The 16,217-nt window shown below is 50.5% G+C and overlaps 1 protein-coding gene across 2 annotated transcripts in view; it reads right to left on the reverse strand.

The window, feature by feature from the left end:
* The window catches only part of SDK2 (sidekick cell adhesion molecule 2), a 313,739-nt gene that overhangs the window by 79,023 nt on the left and 218,499 nt on the right, over positions 1-16,217 (reverse strand). For both annotated transcript variants that reach the window (XM_033182024.1, XM_033182023.1), the window contains exons 13-18: positions 14,783-14,959; positions 14,255-14,391; positions 13,146-13,293; positions 9,494-9,634; positions 5,974-6,155; positions 4,796-4,911 (exon numbers count right to left, since the gene is read on the reverse strand). In XM_033182024.1, coding sequence (XP_033037915.1) covers positions 4,796-4,911; positions 5,974-6,155; positions 9,494-9,634; positions 13,146-13,293; positions 14,255-14,391; positions 14,783-14,959 — 901 coding nt within the window. The remainder of the gene's footprint in view (positions 1-4,795; positions 4,912-5,973; positions 6,156-9,493; positions 9,635-13,145; positions 13,294-14,254; positions 14,392-14,782; positions 14,960-16,217) is intronic.

Below are 16,217 nucleotides of genomic sequence, written 5' to 3' on the forward strand. Positions count from 1 at the left end.
ATATCTGCTTTTATTCATTGGTATTGAAAATGTTATCTACAATTAAAAATAATACATTGGCCGGGCGTGGTGGCTCAAGCCTGTAATCCCAGCACTTTGGGAGGCCGAGACGGGCGGATCACGAGGTCAGGAGATGGAGACCATCCTGGCTAACACTGTGAAACCCCATCTCTACTAAAAAATACAAAAAACTAGCTGGGCGAGGTGGCGGGCGCCTGTAGTCCCAACTACTCGGGAGGCTGAGGCAGGAGAATGGCGTGAACCCAGGAGGCAGAGCTTGCAGTGAGCTGAGATCTGGCCACTGCACTCCAGCCTGGGCGACAGAGTGAGACTCCGTCTCAAAAAAAAAAAATAATAATACATTGTCTCTCTTTCTGTCTCTCTGTCTCTGTCTCTCTTTCTTTTTTTGACACAGGGTCTCGCTCTGTCACTTGGGCTGGAGTGCAGTGGCTTGATTTCATCTCACTGCAGCCTCGAATCCTGGTCTCAAACAATCCTCCCATCTTAGCCTCCTGAGTAGCTGTGATCACAGGCACTCAACACCATACCTGACTAACTTTTTGTGTGTGTGTAAAGATGGGGTCTTGCCATGTTGCCCAGGTTGGTCTCAAACTCCTGGGCTCAAGGGATCCCCCTGCCTTGGCCTCCCAAAGTGTTGGGATTACAGGCGTGAGCCACAGTGCCCAGCCCGATATTTTCTTTTTAATGTAAGGAAAAGTGAAGGGTCTGGTTTGAATCTGAGCTTTGCATTGACCTTGCCACTGTGTTTGACCTTGAACAAGGAACTTCCCTCTGGTGCCTCAGTTTCTTCCTCTGTAAAATGGTGTGATGATAATATTCCTTTTTTTTTTCTTGAGACGGAGTCTAGCTCTGTCTCCCAGGCTGGAGCGCAGTGTCATGATCTCAGCTCACTGCAACCTCCACCTCCTGGGTTCAAGCGATTCTCCTGCCTCAGCCTCCTATGTCTGCAGCTGGGATTAGAGATGTCTGCCACCACACCTGGCTATTTTTTGTATTTTTAGTAGCGACGAGGTTTCACCCTATTAGCAGACTGTTTTCAAACTCCTGACCTCAAGTGATCTGCCTACCTCAGCCTCCCAAAGTGCTAGGATTCCAGGTGAGAGCCACCCGCCCAGCTGATAATGCTGATTCTTAGAGTCCCTGTGCTGCTTGCAAGAAAGATAAATGTGAGCGCAGCATTTAGTGTACTGCCTGGCCCAGAGAAAGCGCCCCATCAGTGTGAGCCCTTCTTATTCTTCCACCAACTCTTGTGCTCAAAACATCTGGGCAATTCACTCCCGCTGACCTTTATCGAGTAGCTCCTGGGGGTTGGGCACTGACTGGACCTGGGAATTCAGTGGCCTCTGCCACCTCCTCTTGTTCCGGGTCACCATGGGCCACTGCCCTAATTGTCCTGGCCAAGGGCTGGCCTTCCTGGCCCTCGGGGGAGCTGTCTGCCTTAAAAGTTTGTAGCTCAGCTCTCCCATATGTAGAATAAAACTTGTGCTTAGAATTGGCAGCAAGAAGTTAATTGTTCCCAGTTCAGCTCCTCTGCTCTTCAGCAATGCAGGCCTCCCGTTCCTTCCCCTGCCTCCCCCCAGGGTCCCAATTAGGAGAGTTTTCCAGCAGCGAGTGCTCCAAGCATTCAGCTGCTGCTCCCTGCCCCTGCAAAGTTCTGCTCGGCCTTGGGTTCACTGCCTTCCCGGGACCGAGAGGCCCAAGGCTGGAGCGAAGCTGGGTCAGATCCAGTTCTGGACCATCCCTCCTTTGTTTGCTTGCAACACTAGCAGAAATTCCTCTTCACGATTTCATCCCAGTCCCTTCTTGTCCAGCCTCCCCCACCTTGGAGGAAGAACCGCTACGGCAGCGAGTCCTCGAATTAATCTCAGTTGTGGCACGCTCGATGCAGAGGGCTGCGGGAACCTTCGGGATGTGTCAGCAGCCACCTCGAGGTCATGTGTTCCCTGGGCTGAAGCTCAGGGCCTGCAGTGCTCTCCTCTTCACAGCTGGCCTCCCCTCAAATGCTCTGCCTCCCCTCCCACATCTGGAGGGAGTGGGCGGCATCCTTCCATCTGCCCCACGTTGCTGGGGGCAGGTCCTACCCCTTTAAAACATAATGTGGCTCCCCACGCTGTGCTGTGTCTTCAGTCCTCCGTGGGGAGGACGGGCACGGGGCCCACGTGGAATGACACGAGAGAACTGGGCCTGGGCTCTGAGGTCTGTGTTCCAGGATGGGATGACTGAGAAGTCCTGACTTTTAGCACAGTTAGAAGGAGAGCAAATGTACTACTACTACTATTCCTACTGCTATTTTTTTTTTGTCAGAGTCTCGCTGGAGTGCAGTGGCACAATCTCAGCTCACTGCAACCTCTGCCTCTCAGGTTCAAGTAATTACCCTGCCTCAGTCTCCTGAATAGCTGGGACTACAGGCACGTGCCACCATGCCCAGTTAATTTTTGTATATATATGTATTTTTTTTTAGTAGAGATGGGATTTCACCATGTTGGCCAGGCTGGTCTTGAACTCCCAACCTCAGGTAATCCACCCGCCTCGGACTCCCAAAGTGCTAGGATTACAGGCATGAGCCACCATGCCTGGTCTACTGCTATTATTACTATTTGTTATGGGCTGAGTTGTGTCTGTAAAATCTGTATGTTTAAATTCTAACCCCCAGCACCCCAAAATCTGACTGTATTTGGAGATAGAAATGTTAAAGAGGTAGTTAAATGAGGTCATTAGTGTGGGTCCTAATCCAGCGTAACTGACTGGGGTCCCTATAAGAAGAGGACATTTACGCCAGGCTCGGTGGCTCATGCCTGTAATCTCAGCACTCTGGGAGGCTGAGGCAGGTGAATTACTTGAGGTTGGGAGTCTGAGACTAGCCTGTCCAACATAGCAAAACCCCATCTCTATTAAAAATACAAAAAAATTAGCTGGACATGGTGGCGCATGCCTGTAGTCCCAGCTACTCGGGAGGCTGAGGCAAGAGAGAGCTTGAACCTGGGAGGCGGAGGTTGCAGTGAGCCAAGATCTCTTTGGACACAGACACAGAGTGAAGACAGACACCTAGAAGTCTAAGAGAGAGGCCTCAGAGGAAACCAACCCTGCCCACACCGTAATCTCATACTTCTACCCCCCAGAACCGTGCAAAAATAAATTTCTGTTGTTTAAGCCAGGGTTCCCCAATCTCCCACTGACCACCAGGTACCAGTCTGTGGTCTGTTGGGAACCAGGCTGCACAGCAGGAAGTGAGCAGCAGGCAAGAAAGTGAAGCTTCATCTATACTTACAGCTGCTCCCCAGTGCTCACATTACCACCTAAGCTCCGCCTCCCATCAGTGGCAGCATTCGATTCTCATAGGAGCGTGAACCCTACTGTGAACTGCAGATGTGAGGGATCTAGGTTGCGTACTCCTTATGAGAACCTAATGCCTAATGATCTGTCACTGTCTCCCATCACTCCCAGATGGGACCGTCTAGTGGCGGGAAAACAAGCTCAGGGCTCCCACGGATTCTATGTTGTGGTGAGTTGTATAGTTATTTCATTATATATTACAATGTGATAGTAATAGAAATAAAGTTCACAATAATGTCATGTGCTTGAATCATCCCCGAACCATCCCTCCCCCCACCCCAGTCCATGGAAAAATTGTCTTCCATGAAACTGGTCCCTGGTGCCAAAAAGGTTGGGGACTGTTGCTTTAAGCAATCCAGTGTGTGGTACTTGGTTATAGCAGCCCAAATGCATTTCTACGACTACTAAAATCATTTTCTGAGTGCTTATCATGTGTTCGTCATTGTGCTGAACAAATTAGAAATATTATCTCACTTAATCCTCACACAACTCCAAGGAGCGAGTATTATTATCATCTTCATTTGCAAATGAGAAAACTGAGTTTATTTTAGTTATTCAGCGGTGTGAGCAGTGCACAGAGTAGCTGCTCAATAAATATTGATCAAAGGACGGAAGCTGAGACATGTTAAAGAACACGTGCAGGTCGCCAGCAAGAGGCAGAGCTGGGACTTTAACCCAAGTCTGTCTGAGTCCTAATCCTGTGCCCTTAACCACACACTACCCGGAGTCGAGTGCAGCCTGGGGATATGTTCGAGCATGAAGCCCACAAGAGTCCTGGTAAGAAGTGAATAGTGGATTTTTCTCATGGAGCCATGGCTACACCAGGTGTTTCTTGTTCTTTATTTTTCTCTCTCTTTTTTTTTTGAGACGGAGTTTCGTTCTGTTGCCCAGGCTGGAGTGCAATGGCTGCAATCTCGGTCACTGCAACCTCCGCCTCCCAGATTCAAGTGATTCTCCTGCCTCAGCCTCCCGAGTAGCTGGGATTACAGGTGCCCCTGCCACCACGCCCAACTAATTTTTGTAGTTTTAGTAGAGATGGAGTTTCACCATGTTGGCCAGGCTGGTCTTGAACTCCTGACCTCAGGTGAGCTGCCTGCCTCGGTCTCCCAAAGTGCTGGGACTACAGTGAGCCACTGTGCCTGGCCCCTACACCAGGTGTTTCTGAGCCTGAAATAACCTGGGTTTTGCGTGTAACTCAGTCTCGCTGGGAAGGACTGTGGCACTGAGTGTCAGTCAGGGCAGTGTCTCCACTTCCTGTGGCCCACAGGTAGCCTTGTGGAAGGCCTGGAGCTCTTTCCCTCTAATGTGTGTCCCTAGCTTGACTCGAGCCAATGACTTCAGAAACAGAGGGGGAATTTCCTCCTGCCCATGCTGTCCCCTCTCCCAACCTCCCCTAGAAGACCTTAGGGCCTCCTCTTGGGTGAGGAGGGGCTGCATGTACCTTGTAGCCCTGGTTGATGCCATTGATGAACTGGGGGCTGGGGGCGTTCCAGGTGAAGCGGATGGTCGTGGAATTGGTGGCTTCTGCGTGCACATTGCCCGGAGGGACTGTGGGAACTAGAGGAGATGAGAGAACAGGGTGGGGTGGAAGGGGCCCAGTCAGTCTCTCTTGCTCAGTTCAGTAGAGAAAATGCAGGGGTGGGGGCTACAGCCTCTGCCTTGCACCCCCCTACTCCACCCCAACTCCTCCTTCGCTGTGTAGACTTAAGAAGACTTCATAGTCTCTCTGGATTAGTTTGCGTTTAATAAAATTTGCCTGACCCACCTCACAGGGTACTGGTAAATAAAAGGGGTGCGGATGAATAATGCTCTGGCCTGGTTTTCAGGTGGAATGCTAAAATTAAGCTGTTTCATGATCTACTTAACATGAAATTCACAGAAGGTCCCTGTATGCCTGGAGCCTCTGCCTTTCACCATGTCCAAGCCAGCCTCCTCTTCCTCTTCCCCTCAGTCCTCCCACCCTGTGGGGTAGCTCTGCCTGGGGTGGTGATTCCAGCCCCAGAGTGCAATAGCCGGGGCCTGGTGAGAACAGGCCACACAGCCAAGGCTCTCAGGCCTGGACAGGCACAGTACCCAACAGGCATGGGACTGGTAGATGGGGAAGCACCTGATCCTCTGAGGCCACAGTCTCTTTTCATTTCATTTCAGTTTTTTTTTTTTTTTTTTTTTTTGAGACAGAGTCTCACTTTGTCACCTAGGCTGAAGTGCAGTGGCACAATCTCAGCTCTTTGCAGCCTTAACTTCCCCAGGCTCAACCAATCCTCCCGCCTCAGCCTCCCAAGTAGCTGGGACCCCAGGCATGTACCACCACACCCAGCTAGTTCTGCTCGTTTTTTGTAGAGACAGGGTCTCACTATGTTGGCTAGGTTAGCCTCAAACTCCTGGACCCAAGTGATCCACCTGCCACAGCCTCCTGAGTAGCTGTGCCACCATAGCATGTAGCATGCCACCACACCCAGCTAATTGTTTTCACTTTTTGTAGCGATGGAGTCTCCCTATGTTGCCCAGGCTGGTTTAAAACTCCTGGGCTTGAGCAGTCCTCCCATCTTGACCTCTCAAAGTGCTAGGATTAAACACATGAGCCACTGCGTCTGGTCTGAGGCCACAGTCTCTACCTACCTCCCTGCAGCGTCCACTCGGTGACTTTACTGCTGTAGACGCCCAGCCCTGCGCTGTTGTAAGCAGCTACCTCGATCTCATAGTTGGTCCAAATGATGAGGTCCTCCAGCAGCAGGTTGTTTACATCAGCATCCGTGATGTTCTTAAACTGGTACCCCACAGGCAGCCCGGCCAGGCAGTACCTGAGGGGAAGAGGCGAGGCACAGTGGAGTCAGAGTCAGCTTGCTTGGCCTCGTGCCCGGGAAATTGTCTGGAGCAGTGCTGTCCAATAGGACTTCCGGCGGTGGCGGAAGTGCTCTGCATCTGTGCTGTCCGACAGGGTGCCTGCCAGCACATGCAGCTGCTGAGCACTTGAAATGTGGTTAGTGCAACCGAGGAAATTAATTCAAGTTTTTTTTGTTTTTTTTTTTTGAGACGGAGTCATGTTCTGTCACCCAGGCTAGAGTGCAGTGGCGTGATCTCGGCTCACTGCAACCTCTGCCTCCCAGATTCAAGTAATTCTCCTGCCTCAGTCTCCCGAGTAGCTGGGATTACAGGCATGTGCCACCACATCTGCTAATTTTTGTATTTTTTGTAAAGACGGGGTTTCATCACGTTGGCCAGGGTGGTCTTGAACTCCTGACCTCAGGTGATCTGCCTACCAAAGTGCTGGGGTTACAGGCATGAGCCCTGGCCTGAATTAGAATTTGATTTAGTTTTGCTTATAGTTGACCCTTGAACAACACAGGTTGGAACTGTACAAGTTCATATATACACAGAGTTTGTTGTTGTGGTTGTTGTTGTTGTTGTTGTTTTTTGAGATGGAATCTCACTCTGTCACCCAGGCTGGAGTGCTATGGCACGATCTTGGCTCACTGCAACCTCCATCTGCCGGGTTCAAGCAATTCTCCTGCCTCAGCCTCCCGAGTAGCTGGGACTACAAGCATGCACTCCCATGCCTGGCTTATTTTTTGTATTTTTAGTAGAGACGGGGTTTCACCATGCTGGCCAGGCTGGTCTCGAACTCCTGACCTCATGATCCACCCGCCTTGCCCTCCCAAAGAGCTGGGATTACAGGTGTGAGCCACCACGCCCAGCTACACAGAGTTTTAAAAATAAACATATCAGAAAAAGTTTTAGAGATTTGTGACAATTTGAAAAAACTCGCAGATGAACCACATAGCCTAGAAATATTGAAAAAATTAAGAAAAAGTTATATCATAAATGCATAAAAATATATGTGTTAATTGACTGTTTTGTTATAGGTGTGGCTTCTGGCCAGCAGTAGGCTATCAGTATTTACGTTTTTGGAGAGTCAAAAATTACATGTGGATTGGGCTGAGCATGGTGGCTTGTGCCTATAATCCCAGCATTTTGGGAGGCCCAGGCGGGTGGATCACTCGAGGTCAGGAGTCCGAGACCAGCCTGACCAAAAAGGTGAAATCCTGTCTCTACTAAAAATAAAAAATTAACCGGATGTGGTGGCACATGCCTGTAGTCCCAGCTACTCGGGACGCTGAGACAGGAGGATCACTTGAGCCTAGGAGGTGGAGGTTGCAGTGAGCTGAGATTACGCCACTGCACTCTAGCCTGGGTGGCAGTGAGACTCCATCTCAAAAAGAAAAAAAGAAAAAAGAAAAAAGAAAAAATTAGCCAGGCGTGATAGTGGGCACCTCTAATCCTAGCTACTCGGGAGGCTGAGGCAGAAGAATTGCTTGAAACAGGGAGGCAGAGGTTGCATGCAGTGAGCTAAGATTGAGCCACTGCACTCCAGCCTGGGCAATGGAGTGAGACCCCGTCTCAAAAAAAAAAAAAAAATTATACACGGATTATCAACTGTGTGGGGGTCAGCACCCCTAGCCCCCACATTGTTCAAGGGTCAACTGTAGTTTAAGAAGCCAGAGCTGACTAATGGTTACCTTACTGGGTAGCAGAGGTCTAGGAGATGTGTCTGGACTATTCTTTTTGAGGGGAGAGGATTGCTAATTAGGGGCACTGAGAGGTCATAGGGCAGATCTCACAGGTCTCAGCCTTTGAGGGGTCATGGACAGGAGAGCTGTCCCTGAAGCCAGGGCTCATTTTGTTCCCCTCTCGAGGATACAGGTTCCCTCTTTTGACAGTTACTCGGCCAGGTGGAATGAAACGCCTGGGCTACCTACTTGACTCATTTCTACCTCCACTGGCAAAAAGAACTCACGGCACTAAAGAAGTAAATGTGTACAAGCAAATTTTGGGGGTCACACACAAAGGATGGATCACTCATTTGAGAAACACAACGCATATATAATTCAGCATCTAATTATTGGAAAATTAAGGACCTCAAAAGTATGCCAATGCATTACAATGCCCTAAAACACTGCTTCTCTAAACCTCAAGATGCACCAAAGTCATCCAGATGACTTTTTTTTTTTTCAGATAGAGTCTTGCTGTGTTGCCCAGGCTGGAGTGCAGTGGCGCAATCTCGGCTCACTGCAACCTCCGCCTCCTGGGTTCAAGTGATTCTCCTGCCTCAGCCTCCTGAGTAGCTGGGACTATGGGCGTGTGCCACCACGCCCAACTAATTTTTGTATTTTTAGTAGAGACGGGGTTTCACCATGTTGGCTAGGATGGTCTCAATCTCCTGACCCTGTGATCCACCCACCTTGGCCTCCCAAAATGCCGGGATTACAGGCATGAGCCACCGTGCCCGGCCTGGAAGGCTTTTATAAAAGCAAAGTTTTCTGAGCCTGTCCTTAAAGTTTCTGGTTCGGTACATCTTGGAGAAACTTGATAATTTGCATTTCTGACCAGTTCTCAGGTTACGCTGATGCTATGGGTGCTGGGACCACACTTTGAGAACCACTGCCCTTCAGGATTAGTGGAAAACCCACAACAAAATTAACCAGTAGTGGAGCAGTTAAACCACTATGAGGGTGTGTACGTGCAGGAATGAGACACACGAAGTTGCATAGCATTTTGCAGCCAAAATCTAGAATATCAATGAGAGTTCTCAGTAACCTCAAATAACTTATGAATTTGAATTTACGAATACCACATTTTAGTGACCCTTAATGACTCTCATTTAGGTTAAGTCCCTCCGTCAAATGCAAAGATAAGGGTCTGTATAACTGGGCTTCATTTCCAGTAATAACCAAAGAAAGAACTTTCACTTTTCCATCAATTCTTCGGCCAGCTAGTTTCTCCACTCATGGGTCAAGAGAATTCTGGCCTGTGATGGAGTATTCGTGGCTTCCCAGAGGGTTGCCCCTCGGATAGTTAGTTCCTTCTTCTCTTGTCTCCTTGCAGGCCTGTTCCTATGTCAGCCCATATAGACTCCCCTCTCAAGCATTCCTGCTGGTGTCCAGGGGTCTTGCTGCTGGAAGTTCTGTCAGGTGTCTAACCTAAATCCTTCCTATCATTGTGTAGGCACTTCCTGTTGCCTGGTCCTTGCTAGATGGCAAAGGGCCTGCCATAAATTTGCACTGTTTTCCAGTCCACTCCCGATCTTCCCCCGTGCCTTTCCCCTCGGGACTGGGCTTCTGTCCCCAGGGTGGACACCCACCTGATGATGTAGCCCTTGAGAATCCCGTTCTGGTGGCTCTCAGGAGGCGGCTGCCACTGGATCATGATGGACTGGTTGGTTCGACCGCTGGCAATGACGTTCTGTGGAGGGGCCGTGGGGGGCTCCTCGGGGAGGGAGACCCTGGATCACAAAACACCAGTGCTCTTAGTCTTGGAGTCAAACACAGGAGTTTAATGGGATATGAAGAGGCTGAGCCCTGGCCTGCTCTGACACTGGATAATTCTGTACAACTGCTATGTGCATTTGGGCAAGTCACCTAACCTGAGACATATATATATATATATGTCTTTTAAAAACTGTAAGGCCAGACGCTGTGGCTCATGCCTATAATCCCAGCACTTTGGGAGGCTGAGGCAAGAGAATCACTTGAGGGCCAGAGTTCAAGACCAGCCTGGGCAACATGGCAAGACACTGCCTCTACCAAAAAAAAAAAAAAAAAATCCAGCGTGGTGACTTGCACCTGTAAGCCTAAATACCTGGGAGGTTGAGGTAGGAGGATGGCTTGAGGCCAGGAGGTTGAGGCTGCAGTGAGCTGTGTTTGTATCACTGTACTCCAGCCTGGAAACAGAAAGAACTAATGTACATGTTTTTGGTGCTGTTGAGGGGTGTAAGTTTCAGTTTCCTATTTGTCAAAGAAGCTGCTGTTGGGGCTGATGAGGTCACAAGTGTCCAAGCATTCTAGAAGCAGAAGTGTTGGTCACATCCCAGTGACCAGCTGCTGGTATACTTTAACTAGGCCTCCTTTGCTAGTCCGCTGAGGCCCCAGGTGGAAGCAGGGCAGGCATGGCGTATGGGGGTGAGAGCCAAGGGCACCCACCCTGCTTCTGGAGCCAAGCACGACGGCATGTCTTTCTCTGGCATTGCTGGCGGACGCTGTGTTCTGCCTAAGTGTACTTTTCACATCACAGACACGTGTCCATTCCAAACAAAAGTCAATTATTTTTGATCGCTGTCTTTCCCTTTTTGTTTATGTTTTTGCTTTTTGATGGATAGTTTTCCTAAGCATGCCGCTCACTCCCATGTTTTATTTGAGACAGTTTTGCTCTTTCGCTGAGGTTGGAGTGAAGTGGTGGGATCTCAGCTCACTGCAACCTCCGCCTCCCGGGTACAAACGATTCTACTTCCTCAGCCTCGAGAATAGCTGGGATTATAGGTGCTCGCCACCAAGCCTGGCTAATTTTTTTTTTTTTTTTTTTTTTTTGAGTTGGAGTCTCGCTCTATCGCCCAGGCTGGATAGAGTGCAGAGGGGTGATCTCGGCTCACTGCAAGCTCCGCCTCCTGGGTTCATGCCATTCTCCTGCCTCAGCCTCTGGAGTAGCTGGAACTACAGGCGCCCATCACCACGCCTGGCTAATTTTTTTTTTTGTATTTTTAGTAGAGACAGTGTTTCACTGTATTAACCAGGATGGTCTCAATCTCCTGACCTCGTGATCCGCCCACCTTGGCCTCCCAAAGTGCTGGGATTACAGGCGTGAGCCACCGCGAGGCCTAGCTAATTTTTATATTTTTAGTAGAGATGGGGTTTCGCCATGTTGGCCAGGCTGGTTTCAAACTCCTGACCTTAGATGATCCACCTGCCTCAGCCTCCCAAAGTGCTGGGATTACAGGCATGAGCCACCATGCCTGGTCTGCTCCCGTGTTTTTGTAGAGGCTGGGCTAAGAGTGATTTGGCCTTTTTCTTTTTTGTTTTGGAGACAGGGTTTCACTCTTGTGCCCCAGGCTGGAGTGCGGTGGCACGATCTCAGCTCACTGCAAACTCCACCTCCCAGGTTCCAGCGATTCTCCTGCCTCAGCCTCCTGAGTAGCTGGGATTACAAGCACGTGCCACCACGCCCAGCTAATTTTTGTATTTTGAGTAGAGATGGGGTTTCACCATGTTGGCCAGGCTGGTCTCGAACTCCTGACCTCAAGTGATCCGCCCCCACTTGGCCTCCCAAAGTGCTAGGATTACAAGTGTGAGGATTTGGCCTTTTCTTTGGTGACTCAGGGCCGTTAGCATGAAGGCACATTAGGAAGGTGAGTCAGTGTGATGTGGTGCAGCCGCAGGGAAGGAGAAACTGCAGGGTAGCTGCAGCTTTCAGCCTCTCTGTTGTTGGGATTTTGTATCTCCAGATGGGCTGGGGCTGTGTCTGTTCATTCCCTGCCCCCTCTCCAGTGGTCCAAACATGGCATGGCACACAGTAGCTGCTCAGTAAACAGTGAATATGTAAATCCTTCTGTAACTGCTCTCCACATGGGGTGCCACCTGCCACTGCTCCCTCCTGTGAGAGTGTCTTGACGCCAGTGGTGCTACCCTAGCACAAGCCAGAGAGACCCAAGCTTATTGCAACTGTGGCAAAACGACCAGGATTGATTTAAGCCCCAGGCGTCTTTTAAAGAGCCAAGTGCACAGCTTTGCACACGTGATTTGTGTCATGGTTGTTCTGACCTCTCCCTTGACATCTTTCTTGCTAGAAGTGGCTGCTTGTTCTACGGAGCTGGAGAGGATAGAATTCTCCTTCTACATAGATGGGTATCACTGTGTGATTTTTTTTTTTTTTTTTTGAGACGGAGTCTGGCTTGTTGCCCAGGCTGGAGTGCAGTGGCCGGATCTCAGCTCACTGCAAGCTCCGCCTCCCGGGTTTACGCCATTCTCCTGCCTCAGCCTCCCGTGTAGCTGGGACTACAGGTGCCACCACCACGCCCAGCTAGTTTTTGTATTTTTTTGGTAGACACGGGGTTTCACCATGTTAGCCAGGATGGTCTTGATCTCCTGACCTCGTGATCCGCCTGCCTCGGCCTCCCAAAGTGCTGGGATTACAGGCTTGAGCCACCGCGCCCAGCCTGTGTGATGTTTTAATATGAAGTACCTGCTGTTTTTACTCAATTTCCTTCTTTTTTTTTTTGAGACAGAGTCTTGCTCTGTCCCCCAGGCTGGATCTCGGCTCTCTGCAACCTCTGCCTCCCAGATTCAAGCGATTCTCATGCCTCAGTCTCCCAAGTAGCTGGGATTACAGGTGCCCACCACCACACCCAGCTAATTTTCATATTTTCAGTAGAGACATGGTTTCACTGTGTTGGCCAGGCTGGTTTCGAACTCCTGACCTTAGGTGATCTGCCCACCTCAGCCTCCTGACGTGCTGGGATTACAGGCGTGAGCCACCACGCCCAGCAATTTCCATCATTTTAAAAAAGGTTTGTGGGAACCCTAGCAGGGCCTGGCGTCGTGCAACATGTGGCTATGGAGATCTCTGTAGATACTGTATCTCTCTGGAATTTTGCATCCATTTAACAACGATAGTGGGATAGTAGCCCATGCAGATGTGGAACGGAAGGAGGTGAGCCTTTGAGCTTGCACAGCTCCCAGTAACCGGGATGACTACATTTGGCTGGTGCTCACCGCGTTCCCCAGCACCGTGCTCACATCACCCCATTTAACCTTTGCAACCTCCTGGCGAGGTGCTCACCAGGATTGCACTCTCCTTCTACAGATGAGGAAGCCTAGAGAGGGCTAAGAGCTGAGCCAGAATCTGCCACATTGGTTTCGGCTGCAGCCCCTCCCCGTTGGAGTCTTGGTGACGCCCCTGTAGAGCGCCCGCCCCTCCCCATTGGAGTCTTGGTGACGCCCCTGTAGAGCGCCCGCTGCCCTCACCTCTCAGTGTCTTTGCTGAACTGTCCTTTCCCCACGTCGTTGACGGCACAAAGACGGAACTGGTAGGAGCGTGCAGGAACCAGGCCCTTGACTGTCACTGAGGTAGCTTTGGGGTCCACACTGGCCAGGAGTATAGTCCAGGGGGCATCTACAGGGACAGTGAGTGGGGCAGAAGTGGGCATCTTGGGTGGGATGGGGCATGCTTCTTACTCCCCACTCCCAGCAGGGTCCAGCCTCATTGGAGCAGGCAAGAGACAGCCTCCCCAGCTTGGTCCAGGAGTGGCCCGCCATGCCATTTTTCTAGGTCCCGTTAGCTCACACGACCCTGGGGAGGAGAGGATGGGGGGTGCTGGAGCAAAGTAAGGGCTCATGGGAACTGAGATGCCTTCATCTCCCCCACTACCCCCCACAAATTGATAAGCTTTAGGCAAGCTGTGTTTAAAATGCCATTCAGTCTGGGTATGGTGGCTCATGTCTGTAATCCCAGCACTTTGGGAGGCCGAGGCGGGCGGATCACCTGAGGTCAGGAGTTTGAGACCAGCCTGACCAACATGGTGAAACCCCATCTCTACTAAAAATACAAAATTAGCTGGGCATGACGATGTATGCCTGTAATCCCAACTACTTGGGAGGCTGAGACAGGAGAATCACCTGAACCTGGGAGGCAGAGGTTGCAGGGAGCTGAGATGGCACCATTGCACTCCAGCCTGGGTGACAAGTGTGAAACTCCGTCTCAAAAATAAAGAAATAAATAAAAATAAATAAATAAAATGCAATTCAAATTATGCCTGCTAATTTGACTTGGGGAATACATAAATAAATAAATAAATAAATAATAAATAATAAATACTGGCCATTTTCTTTGCAGCTTCTGCTGTGCCAGGCCCTGAGTTAAGCACCTCTTGTGCATCATCTCTTTCAACTGTAACAGGGCCTGACAGGCAGATGCCTGTGTTTTTTTCAGAGATGGGGAAGCTGAGGCTGCCAGAGGGAGGACTCTGCTCAAAGGCCCGGAACTAGGAAGCAGGAGAGCTGGGACCCCAGCCCAGGGCTGACTCCTAAGTCCAAGCTTGGGCAGGAGGTGCTGGAGGTGACCACGGGAATCTTACTGTTCTCCGACATCTCCAGGACATAGCGGAGCAGGGGGCTGTTGCCGTCAAAGGGCTTGGTCCACGTCAGATTGATGGCTCGTCTTTCCACGGTGCTGAGAGTAGCCACTGGGTGCTCGGGTGCGTGGGGCAGTTGCCTGGAGGAGAGAGACACGTGGTCAGGCATCCCTATGTGGTCTGCAGGCAGGTGACAGGGGCACTGTAGACACAGGTTGTGTGGGCCTTGCACGTCCGTGATTCCTCATGCTCAGACATAAAATGTGGCCTTCGGGCCATCTACCTGGAGATTTTTCTCTCTGGAATCAGAGGCCTCCAGCTAAAGCCATCCTCATACATCCTCTTGACGGGGGTCCTAACTGAGCTGAGAGAAAAGTCTGGAAGGATGCTGGGGGTGTGTCCTGAGCAAAGCTGAACAGTTCATGTCACGTGTGGCCTGGGGTTCTGACAAAAGGGACTTGGCTGGCTCTGAGCCTCCCGGTTGCTATTGCCTGGACCTCCTCTGCCCGGGCCTGGGAGGGCTGCCCTTACCTGACTCGCAGGTGGGCACTGCGAGAGTCGTTGCCTCCCGCTGAGATCACCCGGCAGGTGTACGTGCCGATGTCTCCCGACCACGTCTGTGAGATGTGCAGGGAGCCGTTTCTGTCCAGGCGGATACGGGGATTGCTCTCCACGCCCAGGGTGGCCCCGTCCTTCTCCCAGATGTACCTAAAAGTAAGAAGAACCTGTAAGTACAGAGGGAGAGGAAGGTGCCTCGGGAGTGGGCTCAGCCTGAAGCTTGTCCCGAGAAAATAGCTCCAAAGCTGGGCAGAGGACAATTGCAGGCAACAGCCAGGCAGGACACTGGGATGGGGGAGCAGGACTGTTGAAGGCCAAGCAGCCTGGAAGCCCGTCGTTCCTGCGGGGAGGGTGCTGTGTCCGGGAGAGTGAACACAGTCATTATTGGTCTTTATACCTTCAGTTCAGGTCGGGTCAAAGTGTTGTTGCTTCTGGCCAGAAGCGACGGCAAAACACCCAGTGAAAGATATTCTTTTGAAGAGGTTAAAAGATTACAGCTGGAAAAAGGAATTCAAGTTTCCGCATAGACTACATTTCGGAATTAGTTTTATGAGGGGAATCATGATATCAATGCATCAGTGTGACAAATTGACTTTAGTGTCCAAAAAATCACTTTAGCTTCGGTCAGTCAATACAAACGGAGCTTGAGAAATTACACACGCACCAGTGCCTGACAATAAAAAATATCTTCTCTGGATTTGTTCTTGAGGAAATAGAACCATTATCATTGTCATCAACATGCAGGGAGTGCCAATCCCTGGGGGGCAGGATGCCACGCAATGACCCCAGGGAAGGTTGGCCTTGGTTCTCAGCACAAGTGTGAGGAACCTCGTGGTGGCTGAGATGCCTTGCAAATAGCCCTGGTCAACTGGGGTACAGGGTGGGGGCCTGAGCTGCTGGCTCCCAGGACTATCTGGGTTTACGGAATGTCAGATAACTACGGAGAATGAATCTGTAATATTTTTAACCTAAGTTTCAAAAGCTGAAACAGGCTGGGTGTGGTGGCTCACACAGGTAATCCCAGCACTTTGGGAGGCCAAGGTGGGTGGATCACCTGAGGTCAGGAGTTTGAGACCAGTCTCGCCAACATGGCAAAACCCTGTCTCTACTAAAAATACATAAATTTTAAGTGCACGGCAGCACTGCTACACTCAGGAGTCAGACTCTCAGGCCAAATGCTGGCTTTGCTACTTTCCAGCTTTGTGATTTTGGGTGAGCTCATTTATTAATGAATTTATTTATTTTAGACAGAGTCTGGCTCTGTTGCCCAGGCTGGAGTGCCGTGGTGCAGTCTTGACTCACTGCAACCTCCACCTCCCAGGTTCAAGTGATTATCGTGCCTCAGCCTCCCAAGTTGCTAGGACTACAGGCAAGCACCACCGTGCCCAGCTAGTTTTTGTATTTTAGT

This window comes from Trachypithecus francoisi, unplaced genomic scaffold, assembly GCF_009764315.1.
Source record: "Trachypithecus francoisi isolate TF-2019V2 unplaced genomic scaffold, Tfra_2.0 Lachesis_group20, whole genome shotgun sequence".
Taxonomy (NCBI): Eukaryota; Metazoa; Chordata; class Mammalia; order Primates; family Cercopithecidae; genus Trachypithecus; species Trachypithecus francoisi.